The following is a 20646-nucleotide window of genomic DNA, read 5'->3' as shown; positions in this document are numbered from 1 at the left end:
ATACCTTATTTGTTGAAAGACAGGTGGGCTATCATTGACGTCCCCCACCTGGACGATGACAGTAGTGCTGGCCTCTACTCCTGCCATGCTCAAAGCATGAACCACCAGAAAGTAGGAGGTCGTTTGCTGCCCAAACAAGGAAATCATTTTGGTAATTCTGCACAAGACTATCGCCCCTCTAGAAGAATCAGTTACGCTGGTGACATACAAGCGTCAACAAACCTCAAAGTCAAGCAGCTTGCGTGTGCTGATCACACCAGTATGATGGTTAATAAAGAAGCAGTGTTCCTTGTTACCCCTGGTGATATCATAAATGAGCGCTGAGCGACTAATGGCGCTAACAGTAGTCACGTGTGTTCCAATGGTGCTGTTCTCCATTATCTGTGTAAACAAATTCATCATCGTTAAGCAAATTTGGTATGTTTTTTGATGTTGACTCATGATGATGAAAAGCACCCACAGTACGCCTGTCTAGAGATTTACCATGCATCCCTCGCTAAGTCTGAACAGCCTTTCTTTATTCTCTCCATATCTCCCTTCCCAGCCCTCCATCCCTTTACCTCAGCCTGATATTCCTTCTGAGAGAATTTAGGTTTGGAGAGGTCGGAGAGTATCAAAGAGATGCGAACTGAAGCCGTGGCCATTAATGGAGGAAATCCACTGTCCGTGACACGCACAGTTAGGGTGTAAAAGCCCACAGAGGAGAAGTCCAAGTCTCTGGCGATGAAGATTAGACCTGTGGAATTACCGATGCCAAACACACCGCCGGTGTTGCCTGGGAGGAGCAGAAAGGTTACAAGAAGCATCATTTGCTGTAAAAAAAAACAACAACAACAAAACAAAACAAAAAAAACAAAAACCTGAACTTTCAATTGGCTCTCCTGTGGAAGAAAAACATTAAAACACTTAACAGCACAGACAAGAGACATAAAAATAAAGTACTGCTCTTTCAGATACCTGCTTCTATAGTATAGGTGAGCTGCCCATTAATCCCATTGTCTTTGTCTAGGGCGGTCACCTGCAGGACAGAGGTGCCTGCAGGAGAGGATTCATAGGCTACAGCGTCATATATGGTGCTGGTGAAATAAGGGATGTTGTCATTGGAGTCCTCCACAGCCACCAGGATACGAGCCAGGTCACGGTTAAATGGAAACTCCTGATCCTTGACCTGGAGAAGCACCAGGTAAAATGAGAGAGATGATTATGGAGAGAGAAGCCATAAATGAAAGCTAAAAATATTTAGTAGAGTCGGTTGCCAGGAGGAGCATAATTTGGGAGAAAAGGACACACAGAGAGTTGCACAAATGCTGATGGTTCACAACTAACATCAGCTAATCGCTCCTGTTACTTTATTATTTCCGTCAAAGAGGTATGGTGATCACCAGCACATGTTTGTTACCAGGATATCACCACAACGAATGGAGCGGTTTGGGGAAAATCCGTGGTGAAATATCCCAACATTACGAAGAAGAATTGATTAACCTCTGGAGGTGATCTGGATCACATTCTTTTCTGAATCTGTTCTGGGTCATTTTCAGGGAAAAAAAAAAAAAAAAGCCAGTAGCATTGTTTTTGGACTTGATCATTAATGAGTGTTTAATCAAAATCCCAGAGTCTGTGTGAAACAGCTGACAAGTTTCTGGAAATGATTTTGTTTTATTGCTGTTCTACTGGCTGTTACAAAAGCTGATTTCTTGGGTAAAATGTTGGAATGTTTTTCTAAAATTGAATTGAGGCAGTGAATTTTAATTAGAGAGTGATCAGAGATAGAATGGACTGTTCTGCATTGGTGATTTGGTAGGCTTCACTTGACGTTTGTGAGACTCTCTGAATGAGGCCCATTCTGAGATGAGGGCCCCCAAAATGCGTTCAAAAATAAATACACCGATCCTAACACGGCCAAAGTACAAATAACAACAAATTCACCTGCTAATTTCACAGTAGTTATGTACCATCTTTAGAAACAAATAAAGCCCTGTTAATATTTAATTTTACATTTTTGGAATTTTGGAAATCCCCTTTCCACCCCCCATCTTGGTTTTTCTACAGTTGACCAAGCAATACCTTTGAATTTACATAATTAAAAATTCCTTCCAATCTCACCATAACGGTGAGGATGTGCTGTGTTCTGGCCTCGTAGTCCAGCCTGTCTGCAGTGTAGACCACTCCTGTACTGGGGTTGACCCTGAACAGTCTCATACTGGCCGGGTCCACACTGCCATAGATGGAGTAGCTCAAACGTCCACGCTCGTCCATGTCAGACGCTCTAACCCGCAGTAGCTCCATGTCCACTGGCACGTCCTCGGACACGCTGATGTCATAGGCGGGCTGAGAGAAGACTGGGGGGTTGTCATTGCTGTCTTGTATCCGTATGAACACCTGAGTGAAGAACAGACCAAGGAAGACTCAGCAATACAGATGAGAATGATACTCAGTGTGTCCCTAAAGATAAGAGACGCGGTGTCGAGGTTGCTCCATAATCCTCGATACAGTTAGAGGGTAATGGTCTGCCCTCCGTTTTTTAATTTGCAAGGTGGGAATACAAATGAAACACTATACACTAAAGCAAATGCCCAGGTTAATCCCATTAATCCACGCTTTTTGGATTAACTACACAATACCTATGAGGCCAGCCAAGAGAGCAAGCGCAAAATAAAGAGCAAAGAAAACAACAGCAACATCAAAAAAGCCAGTTTCATAGTCAGCAAATATAATGGAAAGGAGGGTGAGCGTGGGAGGCGTGAACACATTCCTTCGGAGTAGGTAACAATAATTCAATCTGATGTGAGTTTAGTGTGTAAAAAGAAAGGCCCATCACAAATCAGAAGTGTGTATACCTGTGCTGTGGCAATGTTGGTCCCATCTGTCACCTGTATTGTCATGTTGTAGACAGACTGCACCTCTGCATCCAGCGGCTTGGCTACCACTAGCGTGCCCACTCCCACTTGAAGGTCAAATTGCATGTCAAAACTCCCTGGAATCACACAAACACACACACACATACACACACACACACACAAAGTCATTTAGTATTCCCTTTGCGTGGTAATCTAAGGTGCTCTAAATTATTACTGTGTAATTATTTTTGGCCAAGTGCCTGTGTCTGGAGCTGGAGGGTCTGTGAAATAAAATGCAGTGCATTGTAGCACCAAACTTACTTGTCAGCCTGAGAGCTGTGAACAGCCACACACAAACATCTATCTTATCACTCCTAAACACAACCCATCTCAGAGATCAAAAACCTGCAGCCGGGTCTTTTCCACAGGCGATGAGTGTACAGTTTAGAGGCTTAATGTTTGATTAGAGTGAGAGAGAGAGAGAGAGAGAGAGAGAGAGAGAGAGAGAGAGAGAGAGAGAGTGAGAAAGGAAGGGAGGATTGATACAGTAGGTGTTAGGTATTCAGGACCATCCTTCGTCTCATCCCAGCCGCTCTCTGTCTCTCTCCATCTCTCTTTCTCTCTCTCTCTCTCTCTCTCTCTCTCTTGAGATATCTGGGAGCTTGAGCTCCTCTCTGCTAATGAATACTGATAGGACATTTTTCACAGAACCACTGATTTGTGTTGGGTTGGTCACAGGGATTCACTTTTTTTATGTGAAGGAGGTGGGTCAATGTTAAAAGAGGGGACAATCTCACAGCGTTAAACACAGGAATGGATGTAAAAATAACTTTCTATAAGCAAAACATGCAATAAAGTAAGGCTTAGTCTTAAAAATGGAGGAAAGTAAAAAATGTAACAAAAGAGACGTAACGCACGTGTTTCATTTGTTGATACAGTGACTGATCGAGTTCTGTGCTTTGAACAGATTAGTGAGATTAGTAATCAACAAATTAAAAATGTTAGTGTTTGATGTCCGAGAGAAGTGACATCAATCTCATCACGATCTCATAGAAACGTGTGAAAAGATCACCAACTCTCAAGAAAGCATTACAAGGCGGAGGCACGACATCTAAAATTAAAACGACATAACGGCAACAAATACATATAACAGAAATTGAATTCCAATAATTTCATCTTTCTTTCCTCTAGCTTTCATTTTGTTTTCATACACCCAGTGACAGAGAGAAAAAAAACTAAAAAAATAAACAAAAAATCCTATTTACATACATTCACATGCATTTAAATGAAATACCAATACCAGTAATCCATCCATTCATCTATATACATAAATACTCACAAGTGCTTGTTTGTAGATACACACATTCTATACATACATGTGGACAATGTGCATGTGTCTGTGTCCACTCGTCCTCTGAGTTGCGTGCCCTGAGCGTGCCTATCTGCTAATCTGGAAACCCCTCTATCCTTCTAACCACTATTCTGTCCATCTTTCTTTAGATAATCTCATAAATTAGTTGATGGCCGCGCTCGGTACATCCAGAGACATTTACACGGCTCCTTCTTTTCAAGCTCTCTAGTAAACTTTATTTCATCGCTATTTGTTGACGATGACATTCACTTTTGGAAAACTGTAGTTTGAGGGAGTTCTGTAGAACAGTAGCTGTTCCATGTCGCGCAATATTGTTGAACCAAATTGTGGAATCACCACGGGAAAAAAAACCCCGCCACGTTTCCTTTGGGCCACCACGCAGTTTCAACTCATGCATGCATCCACAACCAAGAAGGGTTGACGGGTCACGGTCGCTTCTAGAGCTGCAGCTTTTAAGATTCAATGAAGTCTTTACTCAATAAAATGTGAATAAAATTTGAGAAAAAAAAAATACTCATTCCAAATTTTCCAGTGCTCAAACTGCTGTGTTCAAATGCTTCTTTTGCCCATCAATTGTATTTTACATTTTTTGACCAAAAAAAAAAAAAAAGCAGTAATCCCAATATTTGAGAGCCTAGAACAAGCACCTTTTTGCTTGACTGAAACGGCTGAAACCATGAAGAAGTAGGCAATTATTTTTCTTTGATTGAATTCATTCTGATTCAATTAACTGTTGCAACTCTAGTGACTTGGCGTTTGAGGTTCACTGTGCAGAAGGTGACAGTGAATGTCTCTTTCCACGTCTCGTCTGCTGGGAGCAGAGAGGTTTTTCTGTATGTCGTGAAGTAACCGCAGCTCTTCTGACACCATGAGTAGTTTAGAGGCAATCACAGGCCGCTATGCATCTTGTGCATAAATTTAAATTTTCCTGTGCACAGAATGGACTTGTACGTGAAGACATTGTAGATTCAGCAGGTAAAAAAAAAATGGAAATGTAAAATATCGGTATTTCGAAAGACAGGAGGTACAAGTCATTCGAGTGATCATTATGAAGTGATTTTTTAAAGGTAAGAAAAAGCATAACAGATGTAAGAATACATTGTCTGTATTTCAAAAATTCCTGGACTGCACCACCTCCTCATTACACTTCTTAAAAGTTGCAGCCTAGTAGTTGAACTCATCATATAAACGTACTCAAGTGAAGCAGAGATAAACACACCGGCGCTGGTTGTGTGGAGTCGTGTGTGAATCCTTCTTCAAACTGAGATCAATCAATACCGCCCTCGGCTAAACAAGGCCCTGGTGCTTTATGCTGCATTTGCTGACTTTTTTGAATTTCTTCAAACCTGAAGCATTTGAGACAGACGTTTGTCAAAATTTGTTTTCACCAGACCTGTATCGAGCGAGCAGTTCCTTCCACATGCATTCTGAGGAATGTAGAACATTTCTCTGGCGAGTCGTCCTCCTTAACATAGAGAAAGAGAGAAAGAAATGGATATTAATATTTAGGCTGTAAGAGATATTCTTGTGATCACTTGTCTGCATCATCTCTATGCAGCATTGTGAAGAGTCGACTTTTTTTCACTTTTTGTCTTTGCTATATGAAGTAACAGAAGCGGACGTTTAATCAGAATACCTCAGCGAAGTGTGGGGAATCACATTAATTTATGGATGATCTGAGTCAGTTTGAGAGCTCATCATTAGCATGGTTATTTTTAATAAAAGTGAAATATTAATCACTTTATCCTGCACAATTTCTCCACTCATGTCAGCGTTAAGGATGGAATTGGATAAACTCACTTAATCTGCATTTTCCAACTAAAAAGCAGTCGTGACCCTAAAATTAAGCAAGTCATAATGAGTCTATCTGTCCAGTGTTTCTGTGAGAAGTAACTTATAAAGGGGTAAGACAGAGTGCACACATTTTTTGTAGGAAGATAGCGTAGAACCAGAAAAATGGCTTCTCACCAGATCTAAAGTAGCACAAGTGCTGCTTTATTGGCGGTAGAGCTCAGAAAGTCTCTCGACATCATCAGTTTTGTTGCTTAACGGTATGATATAATATGACACGCGACTCTTTCTTACCGATGATGTTGAACCAAACAGGAGTGCTGGACTGGCTCACGGCCACCACTCCCACTGGCTGAGCCACAACAGCTGTTTCCAGAACAGAGAAATTGTAGCACCTCTGGGTGAACAGCAGCGGCACAAGTGAGGGTGCAGGTTTTCGAATCCACTCCACGTGGAGTTTGACGGTGGACCACAACGGAGGATCACCACCGTCCTCTGCTTTTATCTAAGAGGAGGGATGATTAATCAGACAATCAGCCAACACACCCAAGAATCATTAAACCGAATATTAGTGGAATAATGAAACACCAGATTGTAGATTTTACTGGTTAAATGAATAGATTTAATCTAGATTAACTGTTAATGTCCCTCCTATTCAGATAATTAACCAGAAGGCAATCCCAGAGCCTGTTCCTCCGCCAAGCTGAGCCAAGCCAATGTAAAAGTAGTAGCAAGTGGAAAGAGGCAAGTGAAGCCTGGTAATATTTGGAAGAAGGAACAGACCAATGCATCCAGTGTGGGGACAATATCACTTCCTGTGTCCAGTGAGTTACGCTAGAGAACACAATTTATTGTTCTGCTGTAATCCAGTGATGTCAGCACAATGTAATTTCGATGTAAATAAAATTACGTTGTATTTTTTTTAACATCAGGCACTTAACATCAGTCAGTCACTCTCTGAAATTTGGAAAAGATCTGATCATGTGGAGTCAAGTCAAAAAAGTTTGCTGTATTACAGCAAAATGTAAAACTTGGCCTCCTCACCAACTCACAGTCTCCACAGTAACCCACTAACAAGGTTTCCGGTTGACCCACTCAGCGGGTCACCCACCAGATGGCGCTGTGACTAATCTGTCCCAAAATTGAATGAAGTCTTCCTTGGTTCAAACTGCAGCTCCACAGCAAGTTTGGAGAAAGTTTGTTTGCGTATTCAACAGACGGGCAAAAAACCAAACCAAAACCATGACTTCCCTGGTGGAGGTCATCACATCCTGAATGCATCGCTGCACCTGCTGGCTTCAAACAGCTCATCAGCCGGTGAGCCAAATACATTATTCTCACCATTATTTTTTCTTATGGACCAATATTACCTAGAGAAAATAAAGAAATAAAGCTAAATCGGAGAGAATTGTGGTGGGTTTTATTTTTCTTAATGCTGTGGCATGCCTTTTTCCTTTGCTATCACTCCAGCACAAAATCATACTTGGGTAACAGGACCTGAACAGAGAATCACTGACATGAGAAAACTCATCATCTGCAGCAAAGTAGGATGGTGTACGATGAACGCATATTTAGCACGAGGTGTGGTTAATACAAATAAAGCAGCAAATATTGTGCTTGTATTTAATGATAAAAGTATCAGATGGAAATACAAGTGTTACTTTATGTATTATATGTATTATGTATTACACTTAAATCAAAATTCTTTGTGCCAACTCAAAATTTCTCTGGTGTGGGATGAATATCAGTAACCGGGTTTGGAACTACACAACACCAGATCCCTGGTCATTATAAGAATGAATTTATGAAAGTTCATCATGCGTTCTTATGATAAAAAATCAACTGAACTAAAGGGGGAATATAAGACTCACAGTGAGGATATCATAGCTGCCTGCTGTCACCATCTTCTTCGATGACACCATAGCTGTCCTAGGATCGATACTGAACTTTTCATCCTCATTACCATCGACGATGCTGTATGTGATGTTACCATTGGCTCCCTGGTCACGGTCATAAGCAAAGACACGGTAGACCGATTCACCGCGCTTGTTGCGGTCTCGCTCAGGCAAGCTGATGCGGTAGGTGACCTCTGGGAAGGTGGGCGGGTTGTCATTCTCATCCTCGATGTGCACGATGACCCAAACAGTTGACTGGCGTGTGGTCACGGGGCCGTCGATAACCGTCACCTGAGGAAAAACATGTGTTTTGAAATGATTGTGGTATTGTACTGAATTATGTACATTTCATCAAATGTTAAATGTGTGCGACTGGAATGTGCAGGGTCACGTGGAGCTGAGCTCACGGGAAATCTTTCTATATTATTGATCCCCTGGAGGCAGAGGCAAAGGTCTGATCACAGATCAATTGGATCAAATCAGGGTGAACACCATGGCTGCCAGCCTGACTGCTCACTAGACTATTAATTACAGACAGGCAGCCAAGCCTGGCAGGCGGAGCAGTGGGTGGCATGTGTGGACTGGCTTTCTTATTGAAATCACAGGACAGGACGACGTGACTCTCTGCCCTCAATTCTGCCCACGACTCCTTTTAGATACTTGACTATAAGATCCTGTTAGGTTCAAGCTTCCCTCAATTCTTCTTCTGTTCTTATTATGTACTGGTGCTGAACAAAGCTGCATACACAGTTAGTGAGTCTAGACAAGTCAATAGGCGATACAGAAACAAAATACCAAGCTACAATACTGCAGGTCAACTTGAGGTTACTTCTTTTCATTCTGCAAAGAGGGCAAAGTGCTGCTTGATTCAAAGGCATTTAATAAGTTGTATGACATGTCTGGGGAAGTGCGTCTCTAAAGTCAAGAATCCCTGATTATCAGGTTCATCTGCATGCAGAGCAGCAACATCGCTGAGCTATCTGGATGGCCAGTGTCTGCGCTTATCAAATGCTGGGCAGAGCAACTCCTATCCTTCCTCTTTCCATCCTGAGTAGAGAAGATAACCAGTGATGAATGATTATATCTAGAAAATCCCAAACCTGGGGCCCAAAACTACAGCCATTCATCACAGTTTGTAAAGCCTTGAACGACTGCCATGTTTGTCCTCCAACCTGTCTCTGTTAATAGTGGGCAGTGGCAGGTGGCATGGCCAGATAAATAACACTATAAACCCATTGAACAATGTTCAGGTTTTACTGTACCTCCAGGAAGTGTTCTGCCTGTTGTTCTCGGTCCAGTTTTCTTGCGGTCGTTGAAATCAGCCCTGAAATCATAAAAGAGAAAGTTTAAATTACACGAAGACAAATACTGAAAGTTTTGTGTGCATCTGGGTCGAAATCATCAGTAAGGACTACAATGGTTGAACGTGTTCCAATGTTAAATGAGACCACTGTGACTGGGACATAATATTAGGCAATTAAAAGTGTTTTTGGCAGCTACATGGTCAGATCGTTACTGTCAGAGTCTGACAATGTCAGTAAGAGCATCCCTTCCTCAGCTTCACTTTTGTTTTCTGTACGAGTGTTTGACAAGTTTACAGACGGCAACAAATAATTTATTTCCAACGTCACGGACCAATATTCAACTGATTTTGATGTGAATGAGGTATTGGGTTACGATGGTAATATTCGTTTGAGGCAGAGCAGAACGAACGAGACAGTAGAGAGACACAGGAAAGTGGTGGTGTGGCTGTGTGATCTCACGCCCACAGAGGGAGAACACCAGTGTTGTGAAGAGTGATATTTTTTTTGAGCGATCTGCATGAGTCCAGCAGTAATGAGAACTCCACACTACACAACACTCTTACTGCATCAGTGGATTTCCCCCCTTCTGATTGACATGGCTGTGTTAGAGACACTCTTTTATGTGTCCAAAATAAATTGGAAAAGACAGCAGAGACCAGAGAGATCATGGGAAACTCTCCCTCAAGTGAGATCAGAGCGAGACTTCAATTACACGTTAAACTCACGTCTATCTCTGTAGAATGCTTTCAATGATGTTGTCAGATGCTGATCTCAACAATCTGAGCCCGTCGGTGGCAAAAACAAGCACTTTGAAGTGACACTCCCAAAAGTGAGGTTTTTTTGCTTGTCAAGTTTTCACAATGTCATCTTTTCCTACAACCCTCCTGCATCACTTCTTTGTGACTCCAGAATGCAGAGAGAGACAGCAATGTATATTTAGCTTGAGGCTAACGGTGACTGATGGCTAACAGCAGCAAAAACATCAGTGTACTACTGAGCTCTTGGCAGGATAAAGAAGATGTGGATGGTGCTTCGGTTTGTCAACTGATTTTACTCCTGTTAGTAGGTTGTAGCCATTAGCTTCAAGCTAAACGTGTCTGGCTCTTACTGCATCTTCCTGAAAATACAAATGTGTGAGTTCAAGACACCTATTTGCAAGTAATTGCAAATGAAAAAACACTTTTTGGGTGAACAATCACTGAAAATGAATTAAAAATAAACTCCTTAAATACAAGAACAATTCAAAATAATCGTAGTCCTTATCTCATGACTTTGACTCAAACACATATGAAAAAAGGTCCAATGATGAGAATAGTCAATTTTCCTTTTCCTAAAAGTTTGAGAGTTGGTATCTCATCCTCCTCTTCAAATGATTTATCACCTGTGCTCATGGCTTTACAGATGCTACGATGTTGTTATATTTTTTTAATTTCTACTGTATCCAGGTTCAAACCAGTGGGTGCATGTTATGTGTTCAGTTAGACTCACATGTACACAATGTTCCAAAAAACCATGGCCTGCAGCCCTGAGAGAATGTGTATAGCTGAGAGTCATTCAGTGGTCCAGCATGCCAGCAGGACAGTAGGAAAGGAGCTATTGATGAAAGCTTTGATGGAACCAGATTATTCAGATGATGGTTAGACAATTTGACAAAAGCTAGCAGGCTGCATTATAGATCACAGATTCCCTTGATGTTGTTTGTTTCCTCTTTTAATTTCAGCATTTCTTATTCTGATTTGCCTGCTACATCACTGTCATTATACAACCATGGCAGCGCCCTCCCCGAACACACACACACACACACACACACACACACACACACACACACACACACACACACACACACACACACACATAGAGAATGTCAGTAGAAAATGTACAAATCAAAAGCTCTTCTGACATTCTGCCGTGCTGTGAAACAAATAAAGAGAATGCAGGTATAACCCTAAAGGCAGACTCAGCCCTTTATATACCAGGTTTACAGCATGTCTCTGGGTCCATTTGCCTTCCTGTAACACTTAGAAATACAAAACCTGTTCTGATGTCGAACGACTTCCTTCGGGAACGATCACTGTAGATAATAGTGCTTGTATCACATTCAGCATCTCATCAAAATACAGTGAAGAGCACATGGACGTTTTGTTCTAACACACAACTACAAATGCACTGATATAAGAATTGAATTACTATCCTGTTTGTTGTTGCTTTCATATTTTCATTTGCAGCCTGCACACAAAGTATCATACACAAGAAATGCAAATAAAGACATACATAGAAAGAATTAAACATTAGGATGATTTCATTGCGGATTTTCCAACACAATATTTACAATGATTATGCATTTGTTTCAGGGTAATGAGGCGTTGCGGTGGAGTAGGATTATGTTGGATGCTTAGCGTAGTCAACATTCAATGACTGAAACCGGGCACGTACACACACATACACAAACTCGTGCTTGCACATATCGCAGTGTCACCTTGAGCTCGCTACGCAGGCTACCTTCAATCAAGCAAATTAGGAGTAAATCTAGAACGGCAAGCTGCACAGAGAGAGAGAGAGAGAGAGAGCGAGAGAGAGAGAGAGAGAGTGAGAGAGGGGGGCTAGAGGGGGAGGAGGTGGGGCTTGTTCATCAGAACACAGCACGAGTAACAACTCTGATAAAAATCAATGATCTACAGCTCACAGCACATCTGCAGTAGGACAAGCTTCCATATTAATTGGATGTGAGGAAAAATATATCATAACTACACACACACACACACACACACACACACACACACACACACACACACACACACACACACACACCAGCTTACTTAAGTCATTTTTGGGGGTATTTATATAGACTTAGATTAATTTCCTGGAGAATTGCCATCTACCCTATCCAGACTATAACACAAAAATCCCAGTTTGTTTTACCAATTTGGGACTGATTGTACATGTCATGCCTAAATATCTGCTCCGTGGTCTTGTTTATGCCCTCCAAGTGGTTGAAGTCACACACACACGCTGATACGTTAACATAATTTATATCAATGTCCAGGTAATCGATTCATACCGCCACTTGGCTACCTGAACCATTAACCACAAAATTCCTATTGTACCCACTCACGACACAGCCGTCGTTCTCAGTTGCACAGGGTCAATAAGGTCTAATCATTGGCTAATAAGTTGTCTACCTCCTATACAATACCTGAATGGAGTGACATTAAAAATAAAAGTTTAGTTTCCAAAACTAATTCAGGCTCTTGTTCAACACTGGTCATGAATGATGACTCAAACATGGACGATTGATTCTTACAGTTAAACTAATACAATCTAATAAATGGCTTTAGAATCAAAACAAAACCAAAAAAAAAGGTCACACAGCCACCATGACTCCCTGATGGCACTCTTTAACAAGAAGCACTACATCTAACTCCCTGTGTCAACACTTATCTGCTCTGTTTTCACCCCCAAGGAGGTCGGCTTCGCTTGCACACCCTCAGAAAATGTGACAGCACAGTAAGCTGTCACAGCGGTTCTGCTTCAATACATTTTAGGGAATTGTTGTAGTTCCTCAAACCTTTCAAAAGTGACACTTTCAGATTGTGAACTTTAAAAAATGTATTGCATCGAAGCCATACCAAACCTATTTTTTTAAGAAGCCATTTGAAGCGTAAAGAGTTGCCAGCAGTTCAGGTCATTTAGGGCTAGCAATTGTTTCATGAAGGCACATCAACCAGGCGGCTATTCATCATTCTTCATGTCTCACTGGCAAAGCTAAGTCATTTTATTGTGAAAATTATGCTGATTGTGAGTCACTAAAACTGCAGAAGATCCACAATAAAATTCTACGAGAGTATTTTATTAGGCTTTAATAAGCTGGGAGAAGCCATGAAAAGGTGTGGCCTCTGAAGGAGATGAAACGCTGGAAACATTAAAAACTAATTGCTCCGCATTGCAGTGAAAGTACATTTATCACAGAGTGAACAGGGTAGTCATCAAAATGGGTACTCTTGTATGGAATTAAGGGGTAACACATCAAAATACTGTGAGTCTTTGACAGAGGAGGCAGTACAAGGGCTCAGATGGCTAAAAACACTCCCCTGTGGCACACACGCGTGCGTGCGCGCACACGCACACACACACACACACACACACACACACACACAAAACATTTTTATACAGTTGTTAGAAGTGTGTTTTGGCTTACCCAAAGAGATGTGTGAACACACACACACACCCCTCTCTCTCATATAATGTTGCACTGTATGAGGTGGTGTTATCTCCAGCGACTCATGGAAACAAGAGATTTCCCCACTAACACGCAGCGGTATGCAATTAATCAATTAATTAAAATGACACACAAACTCTCTCTCCCTCTCTCTATTTCTCTCTCTCTCACACATATACACACACACATGTACACACAAACACCACATATAAATAATTAACACAATGATGGGATGTGTTACTTCTAATCTGCTGAAAAAAAAGGAAAGAATTCACATCATTTTACCACACACAGCAACTGATTACTGCCACATTAATATTTATATGACTATAAGATATATGACCTGTAACATATTTTACTCTCAAGGATTCTAAAGGGTCATGAGAGGGAGATTTTGTGTGTGTGTGTGTGTGTGTGTGTGTGTGTGTGTGTGTGTGTGTGTGCGTGTAGACATCAATAATAGCCTTACTCCGTTGTTCAGCTCAGTCTGCTTCATCAATATTATACCCATGATGTTAAAATGCACACAGCATATTCATATTGTATCAGGAATAGAGGAAGAGAAATGGAAATATCTCCTTTTAATTTACAAACAGAATGAACATGCACCAGGGACAACTGACTGCATGCTAGAGTACATAGGAGCCATCTGGTTTTGATCTCTCCATTGACATATCTAACGCTCATAACTTAATCTAGGGCAGAGGCAAGATAAGACGTCACAAGAGGATATTAAACGTTGTCTTTCTGATAATTCTCAAATGGAACTTTAAATGTATGGGACCATCTTGAAGTCAACGATTTGACAGCTAGGCCTGAAACACATCTTTGAGTAGCTTAAAACGATACTTCACCCCGAAAAGTGTATTTTGCCTTTCAGGTACTCACAAATAGGTGCCTTAAGCTCACAAAGAAGTTTTTTTACACAGCTGCTTTGTTGCTCCAGAATGCAGAAAGAGTCAGCCATGTATATTTGATGCTAATGGAGCTCCTTAGGAACCAACAACAGACAAGTAAACCTGTTGGAAATCTTCTGTTTACAAGCTATCATCATCATCCGATATAATCCCCATCTGCTTTATCCAGCCGTGTGCTCAATAAACCACAAACACTTTGATTAGAGCTAAAAACAAACTAGCTGTAACTCTTTAGAGCATGTCGTTCATTCACCGAAGTGCCGCCCAGATGTCATAATTAATCATAAACAAAGGTTTTCTAGTTCAGGGAGACTGCGGCAATGACATCAAGACAAGCTCTGACAGGGACTCTCTCAAAACAGGATGAGACGATTTTTATGTACAGAAATTGGCTGCACAAATGAGAAAAAAAAAAAGGATTTGAGAAATGTCATTGTTATTTTTTTTAAGCATGTCAAATCCATATAAAATTCCGCAGACTTTTTGAGAATGAATGAATAATATATGAGCACAAAATAATCCCAACATGAATGTTGTCAAAAAAAAAACCTGGCAAAAATACTTTTTAGGAGTACTGATATAAGCTGCACTGCATCTGGCATGGTGCTCTGTAGGGACGGATCAAACTCATATCAATGTGTATAATTACAGGAAAAACTCCATATTTATATTCCATTTTCAAATCAAACCAGTGAAGGAGAAAATCTAACTATTCAATCAGAGGATTGACCAGCCGAACTTACAACATCCAGAGACGATGCGCTTTTTACATGTACACACTGAAGTTAAATTGGTACGGGGATCAGGAACAGCAGGCGGATGTATCTGTCATTACTGCACACGTGTTTGCAGGCTTTAATCTCTAATTAAGTATTTCAACACAGGCTCGCAGGAAGGCAACGTACACCAACGGGCTGGACATCATTATACTATCTCAGGCTGCTTTAACCTGCTCTACTATGTATGAGATCAAGATTGGGTTCTTGATCTCATACATAGTGGAGCGGGAAGCATATCTTTTTCTTTAACTTCAATTAAACATTATTCCAATCTGAGTGCACGCGCGCACACACGAGCGCCCACGCTCATCGACATTGCTTCTAACAGGTTACTTTCTGAGAGAAGTGTATTTTTCATGCTGCTATACATCAGACCTCTCGCAGTAATGCACCGTTTTCAACCTCCTGAGAGAATAAAGGTATAATTGAAAAGAATTTACTTTGACTTAACTCTTTTCTGATTAAAAGATAGTCCACACGCACACCCCTACACCCCACCCCACACACACACACACACACACACACACACACACACACACACACACACACACACCGGCTTAATAAAGCATTACTAAATTCATTTCCTCAAGAGCAGTGCAAAGAGATTACACCCATATGTCAGACTTCAAGTAATATTTAGTTAAGATTCTCAGCGTCCTAGATGTTTGAATATGTGGGCACAAAAGTCTCTTATGTGGGTAATAAAGCCTTTTACTGAATGAATGTGAAGACGATGGTGCCTGATGAGAGAAAATGTGCTCAAGAGACATGTAAAGATATGCACTGAATGATGGATCACTGCTTGTGCCATTAAAACTCGACTATATTCTACAGCCAGCATCGTGTGTGTCTCACCTGTCTTTGGGTTGATAGAGAAGAAATTCTGTGGGTTTCCAGCAGTGATGCGGTAACTTAGACGACTAGGTGTGGCTGTGAGGTCAGGGTCCTGTGCTTGGATACGGATGACGGACACATCCTTTGGAGAGTTCTCCGTGATGACTGGGTGATAGATAGGATCCGAGGTGAGCGGCGCATTGTCATTGACATCCTCCACCTGAGAGATAAAGCGGGGAGGGAAGGAAAGAGAGATTGGACACACTTGATGTTCATTTTTACAGCTCTTAGTATCACAACAGACACCAGCTGTGCAGATACAAAAGCAAGGAAAAATCTACACGCAAATTTAAGCGCAGCTTAATCAACAAGTCACGCAGGGAATGCAGCACCGACCGGGCTAAATCTGATCTGCTATCAATCACAAAATGGATATGTTTTTGTTTTTGTTTTTTTGTTTTTAACCAGAAAATGTCAGAGATGTCACACTTTAAATGCATTGCAAATTCATTTCCCTTCTACAGCATACATTTAGAATATTTATGACAAACAGAGCGCTGACTGAGTGTTTGCTGGGAGCTACACGGAGCCAAGATGCTTCAGCGGGTAAATGAGGAGCACCTGTGTCTGATTAATCTCCCTATTTTTGTCTGTGATGAAGAGGATGGGAGTGAAGCAACCGATCACGCCACCACACACCTGAATAGCTCCAAGCCAGGAAAAAAAAGGCTGTTTATTCTTTCACACATTGTTGAACCTTTTCCCCAAAGGCTGAATAGTCTTGTAGCAGCGTGTGTACTTGATTGTTTTAACAGAGGATTACTTACTGTAATGTGAAATATTATAGACGCCGAACCAGAAAATTGTGTATATCTTGCTTCCGTTGCTATAGTTATCTGCTTTACTGAGCACCGCTGGCACTTTAGAGAGTCACACACAGCCTGTTCAGCTCCATAATGTCAATATGGATGTATGACTATCACTGATTCCAGTAGGAGCACTGATTTGGCCAAAAAGAACATAAAACTTTTGTCAAAGAAAGTGGTTGGAAATAAATGATATTAGGGATCAGATAGTGGACATACGTGTATATACCCCCACCCCGCGCAGCATCATAACAACATACATACAACATATCTGACCTCAATAACCGTCGTCCAGACAACAGATCACGGATGGCTGATAAACTTTGTTCATCTCGGTTGAATAACGTGGACATTATCTTATTCCTCCTCAACAATATGGAGGATTAAAACTGCTCGATGAATGAACGAATACATGTCTCAATCATCTAAAACACGCAAAAAAAAGACGACAACAAAATATATTTTATCTGACTCATTTATAAAGCATATCACACTCTTTAACATGTAATACTTTACTATTTTTTTTTATTTTCCACTTGCATTGTTTTAATATATTCCCCTATTTATAATTTACATATACATTACTTCTCATTCATGTATTTTTTTAACTGTACGGTAAGGATGTCTTGACTGTTCTTGTGATAAAACACACTCACACACCACTGCACTGTGGTGGCGGTCACGTGAGACTACGCTCCTTCCGTGAGAGCTAAGCTTTCTGGCTTGTCATCTGGTTCAATCAAGCCTTATAATTGATTTTACAGCAACTTTAACTTCAGAGCAGCAATGTGTTGCACTTGAGTCTGTTGCTAATTGGATTTAGTGTGACTTCAATGGTACAGTTTCTTTGCATTCATTTCCTTTACCTGCAGTGTCAGGTGAATTCTCTGCAACCTTTGACCTGTAGACAGTCTTTCAATCCTCTCGTTCAAGTCTCTCATCAAAGGAATGGATTCACAAACTCCTATCTCTTCTGTTAATATTTTGAGATCGGAAAGCGGGTTAAACTGTTTTAAAATAAATATATTTTTTATTATATTTATTTATTTTCATATGTTTTCCTCTCTCCCAGAAAGCAGACTCACACATTCTGCTCCATGAGACTTGATGGCAGTAACCTCCAACTGCCCTGTGGACACTCAGCAGAGTCACCTGTCTCTCACCATATAAAAATTGAGGCGATAGTATTTATGGCCTTTGAGTAACAAGACTGACTTCAAAAGGTGTTTCTCTCTGCTGAATCCTTTTACAAAGCCTGTTCAAGTTGTGAACACTGCACCGACGTTACACCTCAGCGTCTGTATAAAACTTAACAAGGTCAAAAAAGGGAGCACACAACTCCCGTCCTTGCCTCTCAGCACCCCTGTTTTATGTTTCTTTCAACAAATTGTTAACAGGTCTCGCTCGCTCTCGCCTTAGAGGTCCCAAGTGCTTGTTGTCATACCAACGGGGACAGTTTCTCTCTCATTCCCTCAAAATAATAGAATTGTCCTCACCGCTGTTAGGTTTTCAGTTAAAAGATTTTTTTTTACTCATTAGCCACATTAGTATAAAGTCTCTCGGGTGACTACTGTGTGCTATGTGCCTCCATGTGTGTTAACTGTCATTATTATTCTTATTATTATGATTATAATCATTATTATTATCATTACTATCTCCACCAAGGAAGTACTGTGATCACCAGCTTGTGACTGTTTGTTAGCCGGATGAACCTAACTTAAGGATAATGATGAAATTGTGGTGGAAAGAAACTGTTCAAGAAACAAGCCAATTACTTTTAGAGGCAATCAGGATCAAACTGTAGATCCTGGATCCTGAAGGGGGAATGTAGCTATTGGCAGTATTTTTCTGGTCAAGACGTAGATGAATTTGACCCACGTTGACAGAGGAATATTTGGCTCACTGAAAATCATTATGATGGGAATCTAGTGAACTAGAGGACAATTTTTTACTATAATGGTTGGTTTCTCAAAAACACTAAGATATATTCTCTTGTAATTCGCTGCAGCCATGTCTCTTAATTAGAGAGATAAGTATTAAGTTACAAATCATGCTCTGAATCTACTTTTCTGTGCTGGAGAAGATATTTTTCAAGCATTAAGTTATTATTACTAGCATCTACTGGACAGGCAAGTCATATTCCACACATTGACGACTGTGACCTTGCAAATGGGTTATTTTATGCTTATATCTACATGCAAAAATGTCCTTTTCTATACAGCCTGTTTGGCATGCACGGTGTAAAGAGAATATTGGCTGTAGGTACCTGAATGAAGACTTCAATAGAAGCGGACAGCGGTGTGACCCCTTTGTCTGTGGCAAAGACAGTGAGCCAATAGGAGTCTTTCGCCTCACAATCCAGGATACCAGCGGTATAAATCACTCCTGTTGAAGCAGAGAGAAATATTAATGTGAGAATACATACCTATATTGTGCGTGTTTGTGCAGTTTGGGTGTCATAACTAGAATACATTCCTAAAATATCTCACGGGGGGAAAAAAAGTCTATGAATTTTAAGCCTCCAGGGGCAAAGACATAAATTAAGAGTAAACTTTGTGCGCTGGCTTCAGTGACATTCACGGGTATTAGTGTTCTTATCTTCAGTGCTTCTCTAACATCTCTCATCACAGCTGACCAAACCACTCTTGCTGATTTCTGCCTACTGCCAAACATCCTGTGAACTGCTTCACACCAATAATGACACACACACACACACACACACACACACACACACACACACACACACACACACACACACACACACCAAAAATCACAGACACACATACATTGTCTGGCGTGTGTTGTGGCCTTAAGGAAGATGAGAACCTGACAGCTTTGGTGACCTCTGAAAGGACAGAGGGAACACTCATAATAATGGGTCACACGCAGGCGCCACTGTTTTTGTTGTTATTTTTTTTATCAGTCAGGCAGAAGTTAAAAAAAATGACGCACTCAGACGCGTGACAGCACGCTTAAGATCGAGGCTTCATTCGCTTCATGTGGACACAATGCAGGAGCAGCACAACGGTGCAAAGTCACGAGTCGCATTATTTTAAACAATAAAAAATTCTGATCTGACAAACTCATATTTATTATATCATGAAAAATAACACAAGTCAGATAGGTATAAATAGGCTGAACTAGATATAGTTCTGAAATAGATGATAAGAGTGAAGTGCGCAGTTGAAGCGTTTCGGCTCAGCGCGCACAAGCTTTCATCACATCTCCAGTTTTCTGTTTAATCATGGCGCTCATGGCCCGCCCGTCCCACAAACGCATGAGTCTGGTACTTCACAACGAAGTGAAAGTAACTCAAAGAGATGCAAGATGTTTGTGAAGAGTCTGTGTATTCATTTGTAGTTGAGCATGCACGCACACATTCAGGGCCTATTTAAACAATCGGTGCGTTGGGGGCCTTTCCAAGCCGTTCAAAAGAGGTGATGGATGAATAAACGTGGTCACAAAGGGTTGTTATTAGACTCTAAATTAGACTCCAAACAGTGAATTCTTCCATTCCCTTTAGAAGGCACATTTGCACCTTAGCGCATTGCTATTTCAATGACGGATGACAGTTTGGCTGTGGGGACATGTTGTTTCCCACCTGTCAGCCCTAAAAATATTTATTCCAGAATCTAAAAGTTGAATTCTGTTTCTCCCGGGAGACTTTCCTCAGTTCTGTCAAATTTATAACTACAGTTTTTAGAATTGCTTCTTAAATGTCTCAAGTTATTTGCTACAGAGGCATCATTACAGTGTGCAGTGAAAGATTTAGAATGCTTAAAACACAACCTCGCTGATCTTTAAAGTAAATCATTAAAAAAGTAATAATACTTTG

At 40.9% G+C, this 20646-nt stretch overlaps 1 protein-coding gene across 1 annotated transcript in view; it reads right to left on the bottom strand.

Annotated features, from left to right (window-relative positions):
* The window catches only part of fat3b (FAT atypical cadherin 3b), a 71002-nt gene that overhangs the window by 39067 nt on the left and 11289 nt on the right, over window positions 1-20646 (bottom strand). Inside the window, exons 5-16 of the mRNA XM_086226248.1 lie at window positions 19078-19196; window positions 15967-16165; window positions 9158-9219; window positions 7872-8186; window positions 6295-6505; window positions 5603-5674; window positions 2838-2974; window positions 2104-2379; window positions 958-1168; window positions 561-775; window positions 223-381; window positions 5-126 (exon numbers count right to left, since the gene is read on the bottom strand). Coding sequence (XP_086082374.1) covers window positions 5-126; window positions 223-381; window positions 561-775; window positions 958-1168; window positions 2104-2379; window positions 2838-2974; window positions 5603-5674; window positions 6295-6505; window positions 7872-8186; window positions 9158-9219; window positions 15967-16165; window positions 19078-19196 — 2098 coding nt within the window. The remainder of the gene's footprint in view (window positions 1-4; window positions 127-222; window positions 382-560; window positions 776-957; window positions 1169-2103; window positions 2380-2837; window positions 2975-5602; window positions 5675-6294; window positions 6506-7871; window positions 8187-9157; window positions 9220-15966; window positions 16166-19077; window positions 19197-20646) is intronic.

The sequence above is a fragment of the Aulostomus chinensis genome, chromosome 15, assembly GCF_037954235.1.
Source record: "Aulostomus chinensis isolate RoL2024-O1b breed Wild chromosome 15, RoL_Achi_v1.0, whole genome shotgun sequence".
Lineage (NCBI taxonomy): Eukaryota > Metazoa > Chordata > Actinopteri > Syngnathiformes > Aulostomidae > Aulostomus > Aulostomus chinensis.
Note: the sequence above shows the minus strand (reverse complement) of the source record. Positions and strands in the feature narration are given on the sequence as shown.